This window comes from Ammospiza nelsoni, chromosome 32 (assembly GCF_027579445.1).
Source record: "Ammospiza nelsoni isolate bAmmNel1 chromosome 32, bAmmNel1.pri, whole genome shotgun sequence".
NCBI lineage: Eukaryota > Metazoa > Chordata > Aves > Passeriformes > Passerellidae > Ammospiza > Ammospiza nelsoni.
The window spans coordinates 1,236,250-1,246,743 of NC_080664.1; the positions used below are offsets into that span (position 1 = coordinate 1,236,250).

Consider the following 10,494-nt stretch of genomic DNA (forward strand, 5'->3'; position numbering starts at 1 on the left):
CAGAGGTCCAGCTGTGCTCTCAGTGCTCCCAAGGAGCAGAGATCAGAGCTGTCCCTCTCCTGCTCCTCAGGAGGATTTACCTGCCTGAGAAGAATCTTTTCCTGATATCCCTCCCCTGACAGAGGTGTGTGCTCTCAGTGCTCCCAAGGAGCAGAGATCAGAGCTGTCCCTCTCCTGCTCCTCAGGAGGATTTACCTGCCTGAACATCCCAAACACCCTCTGAAAATCCACCCACGGAATTCCACGTGCCCCAGGGGAAGCAGCAGCCTGTGCGTCTGCCCTGTCACACCTTGTGTTGCCTCTCTCCTCTAGGGATGTTCCTGGCTGAGATCATTGAGAAGTACTTCGTGTCACCCACTCTGTTCCGAGTCATCCGCCTGGCTCGCATCGGCCGCATCCTGCGCTTGATCAAGGGAGCCAAGGGGATCCGCACGCTGCTTTTTGCCTTAATGATGTCCCTGCCTGCCTTGTTCAACATCGGCCTCCTGCTCTTCCTGGTCATGTTCATCTTCTCCATCTTCGGCATGTCCAACTTCGCCTACGTCAAGCACGAGGCCGGCATCGACGACATGTTCAACTTTGAGACCTTTGGCAACAGCATGATCTGCTTGTTCCAGATCACCACGTCGGCCGGCTGGGACGGGCTCCTGCTGCCCATCCTGAACCGGCCCCCGGACTGCGACCTGGACAAGGAGCACCCGGGCAGCGGCTTCAAGGGGGACTGCGGCAACCCCTCGGTGGGGATATTTTTCTTTGTCAGCTACATCATCATCTCCTTCCTGATCGTGGTCAACATGTACATCGCCATCATCCTGGAGAACTTCAGCGTGGCGACGGAGGAGAGCGCGGACCCGCTCAGCGAGGACGACTTCGAGACCTTCTACGAGATCTGGGAGAAGTTCGACCCCGACGCCACGCAGTTCATCGAGTACAGCAAGCTGGCGGACTTCGCCGACGCCCTGGAGCATCCGCTGCGCGTGCCCAAGCCCAACACCATCGAACTCATCGCCATGGACCTGCCTATGGTAAGTGGGGACAGGATCCACTGTTTGGACATCCTGTTTGCCTTCACCAAACGTGTCCTGGGGGACAGCGGGGAGCTGGATATCCTGAGACAGCAGATGGAGGAGAGGTTTGTGGCTTCCAACCCTTCCAAAGTGTCTTATGAGCCCATCACCACCACGCTGCGGCGCAAGCAGGAGGAGGTGTCGGCCGTGGTGATCCAGAGGGCGTACAGGGCTCGTTTGGCGCGACGGGGCTTCATCAGCCGCAGGCCTGCCACCACCAAACTGGAGAACGGGGGAGCCAACAGGGAGAAAAAGGAGGGCACCCCCTCCACGGCGTCCCTGCCCTCCTACGACAGCGTCACCAAACCCGAGAAGGAGAAGCAGCAGCGGGCGGAGGAGGGCAGGAGAGAAAAGGCCAAGAGACAAAAAGACGGCAGGGTGGCCAAGTCTTGAGACACACACACGCACATTCACACACACACACACACACACACACAAAGGGAGAGAGGGAAAAAAAATTAACAAAAAAACAACAAAAAATAGTAGAATTGTACGAATTAAAATATTTGCAAGTGAAAAAAACAACAACAACAACAAAAAAAAGATTGTTTACAAACTTCCTGAAATATATCAATACAGAAGAGCTGTGGAGACACTTACCTGAAGATCTTATACCAAACATAGTCTGCTTACTGTGTGACAGCGTTGCATCTAAAGCAGTGACCTACCACCTGTTTAAAGGACCCTGTAAACAAACATTTAAACACAAAAAAAAAAAAAAAAGGAAAAAAAATGGATTTTCTATTGTTTGGGCAGGTGGATACTGCATGTTCCACATCAGTCAATGCAACTTAGGACAAACAAGCAAAATAAACCACACACACACACAAACACACTCAGAGCAACAAAACCCGCTGCTGGGATTCATGTATTTTCCAAAGCAGCCCCAAATGGATTTTATTTTCCCATTTTGTTGATTATTCTCAGAAGAAAACCCAGAAGTCACAATGTCCATGGGTTTGTTCATGCAAAACTAGATTTGCATTTAGTTAAACAGCAAAATTAAGACAAAAAAAAAAGGAAAAAAATTGAAAAAAAAGAGTTAAAACAAGTAGAACAAAAAAAAGAAAAAAAGAAACAAAGCACCCATTAAGCCCACTGAGTTACCATAGTTTATTTGAGATTTATTATTTGCATTCTACTTTCTCCATGGGCTTTACTTGGTTTGGGAGATGGGGCAGTCGGGTACCTTCAGCCTGGAGCCAGCTCGGGCTGATCCACCCCCCAAAAATAAAATCAAAGTGCTCGTTAACGCCTAGAAGCGATTTTTGCAGATTTTTGCAGATTTTTGCATGATGGCATGACCAGGGACCATGCATGAGGAACCACAACCAGGGGACACGCTGTCACCTGTCCACAGAGGTGTGTTAAGCCATAAATTCGAGGCACTCCACTGAGTATCTACCGCACACTGTATTTTGGAGATTTTGGAGAGAAACCTTAGTGATGCTCCTGCCCGGCACCAGTACTCCCAGTTCACAGAGAATCTTCCATAAACCTGCCAGTAGAAGAAAAAACAACAACAAAAAACAAAAAAATAACCCAACAAAACCTCAGTGTAACTCTAAAACCACAAAACCCCCCAAGAGAACAAGCAGGTGAATGAATTGTGTGTGTCTGTTTAACAACTTTGACTTTCTTTTCCATACAGCCATGGTTTTTTGCACACTGAAACAGAACAAAAATTCCAAAATGCTGCTCTGGACCTCACCAAAGGGGAGAGGATAAATCTGGGAATGGCTTGTTATCCATGTCACTGTAAATCCAAAACCTAGGGCTTCAACCAGCCAGCAAGGTCAGTTGTATCCTGCAATATTTAGCATTAATTAATGTTAATTAATTATCCTTCAGCCTCCTCCATCCTGCAGCGTAGACACTTCTTTTGGTAGAGATAAATGTTAAAAAAACAACGAAAAGAAAAGCAGCACGTTACCTCTGCTGGTAGGAATCTGGGGAGCTCACCCACAGCACTCTGGGGTGGAGGGTGGGGTGGGGAGTCGGGGTCGGGACCCACATTTGGGGTCGGGACCAACCTTTGGGGTCAGGAGTCACCCTTGGGGTTGGACCCAACCCTTGAGGTCAGGAGTCACCCTTGGGGTTGGGAGTCATCTTTGGGGTCAGGACCCACATTTGGGGTTGGGACCCACATTTGGGGTCAGGAGTCACCTTTGAGGTTGGGACCAGCCCTTGGGGTCAGGACCCAACCCTTGGTTGTCCCATGGTGGCTCCTGCTCTGGGGGTGCAGAGCTGGACCAGGGGGTGCTGGGCTGTGGCCAGGAGGGGTTTTGGGGTCTCCAGCCCAGGAGGGGCCAGGTGCCTTCACCCCCCCCCATTCCCCACACCTGCCCCTGGGGGCACCTCTGGGGGCACCTCTGGGGTACCTGGGGGCACCTCTGGGGGTACCTGGGGCACCTCTGGGGGTACCTGGGGCATCTCTGGGGGTACCTGGGGCACCTCTGGGGGTACCTGGGGCATCTCTGGGGGCCCTGGGGCACCTCTGGGGGTACCTGGGGCACCTCTGGGGGTACCTGGGGCATCTCTGGGGGTACCTGGGGTGTCTCTGGGGGCCCTGGGGCACCTCTGGGGGTACCTGGGGCATCTCTGGGGGTACCTGGGGCGTCTCTGGGGGTACCTGGGGCATCTCTGGGGGTACCTGGGGCGCCTCTGGGCTGTCTCACTGCAGCACAAGGAGCATCACGAGCCATGTCTGAGCTGTTTTCTGTTTCCTCACCCTCTTGGGGTGTCCTCAGCCCAGTCCCAGGCCAGCCCCACTCAGCTTGGGGTGTCCCTTCAGCGTGGTGGCACCGGGGAGGGGACTGGTCACTGCAGGGGTGACATCCAAAATAAGGGTACCCAAAGGAGGGGGAAAAAACCACCCCAATACAGCAGAGCTTGACGGGAGGATGAATCTCAGTTTGCATAATCCCAGAAAACGCCAGGAATCGCCCAAAATAACCCAAACCCAAGCAGGAAGCCATCCAGCAGCCATCTGTGCCACCTTGGCATCCTCGGGGCAGCTCTGCCCCACTGCAGGGACCTGTCCTGCACCCGTTGCTCCCAGGATGTAAAATAATAAAAATAATCACAAAGAAACGACGACAACAAAAATCTACATACATATGTACAGGCTACGTTGTAAACAGCACAAAAAAAAAAAAAAAACATGAAGAAAAAAGGAAAAAAAAAATAGCTGAAAAGTGTGGTTGAACTTTTTAAGAGAATATTATAAATACTGTAATATATCATTTTATTTTATTGGCATGCCTTTTTGTAAATACAAAGAACTAAAAAAAAAATTATAGAATGGCTTCTGGCTTATGCCATTGTCCATGGTTATTTTTATTTTTTTAAGATTTTTCTGTTGTCCTTAGATTTTAGATAGCCAGGAAATGTCCCCCAAAGGAAAAATAAAAACAAAACCCACAGCAACAAAAAAAAAAATTCCAAATGAGAACCTAACCCCCTCAAAATAGATTTTAACAAAAGCTTTATTGCAAGTGGTATTTGCAGCAGCAAAAAGTGTCTATTTTTGGGTTCCAATGTGCAATAAGTCGACCACTTCTATGCAAGATTTGGCTGAATTTCATAATTGTTCCCAGGCTGGGCTGAGTCCTGTAGGTGACGCTCGGTGCGTTGGCGTTTGTGCTGGCAACTCATGAAGCTGCTCAATGACTTTCAAATAAAAAACTCCCTCCAAACTCTGTATATATATTATTTTTTTTAATGTTTTGTCAGCAGGAAGGGGAGGGAGGAGGTTCTTGTTGGCTGGAGTTGGTTCTGCTCAAAAAAAGGAATTTGGGGATGCTTTTCTCCTTGGGTTTCCTCCCTAGGGCAGCTGTTTGAGTTGGGTCTTGCTGGGTGAAGCCAAAGTTGGAGGAAATTTTGGGCAAAGAGCCTCAGGGATTTGTCCCACCCAAATCTCCAAATTCTGAGGTTATTCGCAGAATTCCCATTCTGGATTCAGGGTTTTGGGAGCAAATAAGGGGGGTGGTGTTGTTAGGAAGGTGTAGCCAAAACTCACAACCACACCAAGGAGTTCCCTTCCCTCCCCCAGCTCTAAAATCTTCCCTTTTGGGTTAATTTGGGTTAATTTTGTTGACTCCAAAAGTGTGGAGTTAATGAAATGCCAGCCCAAGCTGCTTTATTCACTTTCCTCTTCACCTTTTCTGAAAATATAGAAGCCAATGTTGGAAAAAAAAAATAAAATAAATAAATTCAGGTAACCCCGTGGTGTTCCCTAGAGGCCACACCTGAGTTTGAATGATTTTTCTGCTGCAAAAATAAAATTTAAAAAAAAAAAACACAACAAGCCAACAAGCTCAATAGTGAAGATTAGTGTATTAGAAATTGCATGGTGGCTCATACCGGTCTTACCCAACATGACTGACAATTACTATAAGCCAAAAGCAAATTAAATAAACTGAAATAAATGAAATAAATTTCCCTTTTCATGGTACAAGGGAAGGTTGTCGTGGTGTCCCAGTTATTGTCACCCCTCCTCCCCTTTTCCTGCCCCTCTGGGCTCCCCCAAAGGCGTTTTAGGGTGGTTTGGGGAGCAGAGTGAGGGGCAGGAGGAGCTGTTGGAAGGTTTTGGGTGTTGAAGGGGGCAGGAGGAGCTGTTGGAAGGATTTTTGTGATAAAGGTGTGAGGTGGCTCAGCCCTGCTGGGGCTGTGGGGTTGGTACCTGCCTGGGGCTCCCTTTGAGGCAGGTGAGGACCCCAGGCAGGTGAGGATGAAGCTCCAAGAAGGTGAGGAGAGGATGGAGCCCCAGGCAGGTGAGGATGGAGACCCAGGCAGGTGAGGACCCCAGGCAGGTGAGGATGGAGCCCCGAGAAGGTGAGGAGAGGATGGGGGCTCCAGGCAGGTGAGGATGGAGACCCAGGCAGGACAGGATGTTGTTCTGTGATGGCTCAACCTGTAACTGCTCACCTGAACCCCTCATCCTGTGTCCCCTCACCTGTAACCCACCTGTAACCCCGAATCCTATATCCCCTTACCTGTAACCCCTCACCTTTACCCCTCCATCCTACAACCCCTCACCTGTAACCCACCTGTAACCCCGAATCCTATATCCCCTCACATGTAACCCCTCACCTTTACCCCTCCATCCTACAACACCTCGTCCTATAACCCCCTCACCTGTAACCCCATATCCTGTAACTCATCCATAACCCCTCAACTGTAACCTGCAGCCCCCATCCTTTGCCCTAAAAACCCCCAAGAAAGGCCCCAAATCGCCCCCCCCCCCCAGGGGATTGGGGGGCAGCAGCTCTGCAGGGGCTGCTCTGGGGGCTCCTGCTGCCCCCCAACTCTCCCACCCCTGCTCTGGGGGCTCCTCCTGCCCCCCAACTCTCCCACCCCTGCTCTGGGGGCTCCTGCTGCCCCCCAACTCTCCCACCCCTGCTCTGGGGGCTCCTGCTGCCCCCCAACTCTCCCACCCCTGCTCTGGGGGCTCCTGCTGCCCCCCAGTGCCCCCACACCTGTCCCCAGCCCATTCCTCGCACCAGGCCTGGCTCAGCTCTCAGTGGTGCTCAAGGGCCCTCACCTGGGCTGGGGGTGCCCACAGGTGACCTCACCTGCCCCCCAGCACCCCCTGCCCCCCATCCCACCCCACTCCTGGCCAGAAGGGCTGAGCTGGGCACGAGCCTCACCAAGGGCAGATGGAACCCAGAGCTGAACGCCCACCTTGGAATTGCTTCTGATACTTCAGGTTTTGGTCACTTCGGGATTATTTTTCATAGGAAACACAATTATGAGTTTTGGTGCGGTCTGTTGAACAGATTTGTGGATTTTTGCTGCTCGGTTGAGGCCGGTCCGAGCCAAGGCAGAGCGCGGTTGTGCCGTCCTGCCCCTCCCCGTGTCACACACACGCGCTGGTCCCGCTGGTTTAACTGGGATGGAGGGTCCCCAGCTGTCCCCACCCGTGGCTGTGCTGGCTCATTCCCTACCTCACAGGGGTGTTGTGAGGCTTCCTGAGACCCCCAGCGTGCTGCACCGAGGGTCCCAGAGCTGTCCCGATGCTGCTGTGGCAGCCCCACACCCTGAGCAGCTCTGGGGCTCTGGGGCCGCTTCTCCCCCGGCAGCGCTGCTGTCGCTCCCCTCCCGCCCTGCTTTTCCTCTCGGTTGTGTTTTACCCGGGGAGAGGAGGAGGATGGAGCCGGGGGAGGGTGGAGGAAGGCGCTGGAGGGACGGGCTGGGAGTTCCGTGGCTGAACTTTTGAGTTCCTTTGTACTGTACATCTTTTTACTTTGGAATTTGCAATAAAGAGGTATGTCCATCTTGTTTTAACAACTTCTCCTGCCTGCCCTGTCGTTCTGTTCCCCTCGCTGCCCGCAATTCCTCAGCTCAGACGGATCCTGGGGTGGCTTTGCAAAGTGGGGATGCTCTGAAATGTTCTCCCTGCCCTGAGGGAGAACCCAGGGATAATTTGGGGGGGTGACAGGAATTATTTGGGGGAGTCACAGCTTTGAAACCCCTCCAGGCACAACACAGAGCCCATCCCAGCCCCATCCCAGCGTGTTCTGGCTCCTGCTTTGGGCAGTGCAGCTTTAGGAGACGCATCTGCCACGACCACCCCTGCATTGCCCCATTCCTGCAGCTCCTTTCCCTTTTTTTTCCAGGGAAATTTGGAACCCGGAGCAGCCCTGTGGTTATGGGGAGCATGACCAACACCCCCTGCTGCACCTTGGCATAAACAGGAGATGGCGATCACCCAAAGTTTTCCCAATTTCGATTTTAAATTTGGAAGAAAAGCCTTGTTCTATTTGCCCTATTGGCTCTGAGCACATCCACAGAATCCTGGCTCAATTGACCTTTTAGAGCGTTTAGAGTATTTTAGAGTGTTAACACAGAATGTGCACAGAAATCATCATCATCCTCCTCTCCCTCCACCCCTGGCACCCAGCAGCTCCTCGAGCTCCTTGCTATGACACGGCCAAAAAAAGAGAAAAACCCAAACCCACAGAAAGGGACAAACCCAAACCCACAGAAAGGGACAAACCCAAACACACAGAAAGGGACAAACCCAGAGCCCCCCACACCTCTGGTTCAGGACAGCTGTTATCCCAAATGTCCCCAGCCAGCACAAAACCTCTGCCACAGCCCTTGGTCAGGTCAGGGGTGTCACAATTAACCACAATTAACCCACAAACAATTAACCCCAGGCACTGGCTCGGCCTGATGACCCAGCAGAGAATCCCAGTGCTCCTTTTTCACCTGGAATTGGGGAATTTTGGCTCCTCCAAGCACTCAGGAGCCCTGGAGGCTCCTGTAAGGGGGGGACCCAGTGAGGGCACAGCCGAGGGAGCCCCGGCCCTGCCACAGGGAGCTCTGGCACTTGGGGACATACAGGGACACCTCCAGCCCAGCAGCTGATGGTGGCATGGTCACCTCACCCTGGATGAGCCCAGGACAGGCCCTTCCCTGCCCAGGAGAACACACAGAGCCCATTTATGGATGCCAACCCCTCCGTGAGGCTTTACTGGGTCTGGTTTTCCCTTCAGCATCTCCAGTTGGTGCCACACCAGCACAGGGAGCTCTGGCACCTGGGGACAGACAGAGACATCTCCAGCTGAGGGTGTCTGGTGGTCACCTCGCCCTGGATGAGCCCAGGACAGGCCCTCGTTGCCCAGGAGAACACACAGAGCCCATTTCTGGATGCCAATTCCCCCACGAGGCTTTACCGGGTCTGGTTTTCCCTCCATCAGCTCCTGGCGGTGCCACACCAGCACAGGGAGCTCTGGCACTTGGGGACAGACAGGGACATCTCCAGCTGGAGTTGCTGGTGGTGCCGGTGGTCTCCTCATCCTGGATGAGCCCAGGACAGGCCCCTCGTTGCCCAGCAGAACACACAGAGCCCATTTCTGGATGCCAACCCCTCCATGAGGCTTTACTGGGTCCGGTTTTCCCTCCAGCATCTCCAGTTGGTGCCACACCGCCATCAGGCGCCCAGCAGCCGCCTCCAGTGGCAGAAATACATCGCGGTGCCCGTGAGGAGCACGGAGCTCACGAAGGCTCCCAGGACGCCCAGGAGCAGCGGGCGGACCCAGCCCAGGAGGGCGCGGCGGTAGCGGGGGGGCCGGCGGCGCTGGAAGAGCAGAGCCCCGGCCAGGGGAGCCCTCCGGCCCCGCGGCCCCGCGGGCCGCAGCTGCGCCGAGCTCAGGTGCTGCACGCTCCGCCGGTACCCCTCCACGTTCCTGCGCAGCTCCAGGCTCCGGTCCTGGTTCAGGTTCTTGCCCAGCTCCCGGGCGATGTCCGAGCGGCCGATGCGGTGCAGGGCGCGGACCAGGCGGTCCCAGGTGGTCGCTTCTCCTGCGGTCACCAACCAGCGGCGCAGCCCTTCCGAGCATCCCCGGGCGCTGCGGCGGCCCCTGCGGAGGCGGACCGGCTTCTCCTCCTCCTCCTCGTCCTCCTCGGGACCCCCCGGCCCCTCCAGCTCGGGGGTGCCCGGCTCCTCCTCGAGGCTGTTGAGCTCGGCCTGCAGCTGGTGGCACTCGGAGCCGGCCAGGAGCTCGGCGATGCGGCCCATGCTGTGCCTGCCCACCGAGGCGGCCACCGTGTCATCGGCGCGGCCCCGCAGCGCCAGCAGGAGCAGGACAAGGACCAGCGGTGCCAGCATCGTCCGGTGCCAGCGTGGTGGCACCCGGGCATCGGGGTGTGCCAGGAGCGCGGAACGCCCCGACCTCACAGAGCGGCTCCGGGGTGAGTTCCCCGTGCTGGGTCCGTTGTCCTGTGTCACACCCCACGGCGGTGGCACCTGTCCCTCCAGCCTGGCAGCCCTCCTGGCATTCCCAAATTCCCAAATTTGGTGCCTGGCATTCCCTAATTTGGTGCCCGGCATTCCCTAATCCCCAAATTTGGTGCCTGGCATTCCCAAATTCCCAAATTTGGTGCCTGGCATTCCCTAATTTGGTGCCCGGCATTCCCTAATCCTCAAATTTGGTGCCTGGCATTCCCAAATTCCCTAATTTCGACCCTGGCATTCCCTAATTCCCAAATTTAGTGCCTGGCATTCCCTAATTCCCAAATTCGGTGCCTGGAATTCCCAAATTTGGTGCCTGGCACTCCCATATCCCCACATTCGGTGCCTGGCATTCCCAAATTCCCTAATTTGGAGCCTGTCATCGCCAAATTTGGTGCCTGGCATTCCCAAATTTGGTGCTGGGCATTCCCTAATTTGGTGCCTGGCATTCCCAAATTTGGTGCCTGGCATTCCCAAATCCCCAAATTTGGTGCCTGTCATTCCCAAACTTGGTGCCTGGCGTTCCCAAATCTGGCCCTGTAGGGACATGGGGACAGACCAAACGCGTCCCTAACCCCCAGCAGGGACCGACCAAAGCGCTGCTGTGCTGTCCTGGAGGAGCTCTGGGTCATTTCCACCTCTGGCAGTGACGTTTGTCCGTCTGTCCCAAATCCTCCTCCCCCTGGG

The 10,494-nt window shown here is 54.3% G+C and overlaps 1 protein-coding gene and 1 long non-coding RNA gene across 3 annotated transcripts in view; one reads left to right on the forward strand and one right to left on the reverse strand.

Moving 5' to 3' along the window:
- SCN8A (sodium voltage-gated channel alpha subunit 8) overlaps positions 1-2,988 on the forward strand; it is a 56,926-nt gene extending 53,938 nt beyond the window's left edge. For both annotated transcript variants that reach the window (XM_059491345.1, XM_059491344.1), the window contains exon 27: positions 313-2,988. In XM_059491345.1, coding sequence (XP_059347328.1) covers positions 313-1,460 — 1,148 coding nt within the window. In that variant the 3' untranslated portion in view covers positions 1,461-2,988. The remainder of the gene's footprint in view (positions 1-312) is intronic.
- A 2,858-nt stretch (positions 2,989-5,846) lies between these two features.
- Positions 5,847-6,743, reverse strand: LOC132085873 (uncharacterized). The gene is made up of 3 exons (XR_009420299.1): positions 6,548-6,743; positions 6,108-6,427; positions 5,847-6,024 (listed from the first exon to the last, which is right to left on the reverse strand). It is a non-coding gene; the product is annotated as an uncharacterized LOC132085873 (long non-coding RNA).
- Between the last annotated feature and the right edge of the window lie 3,751 nt (positions 6,744-10,494).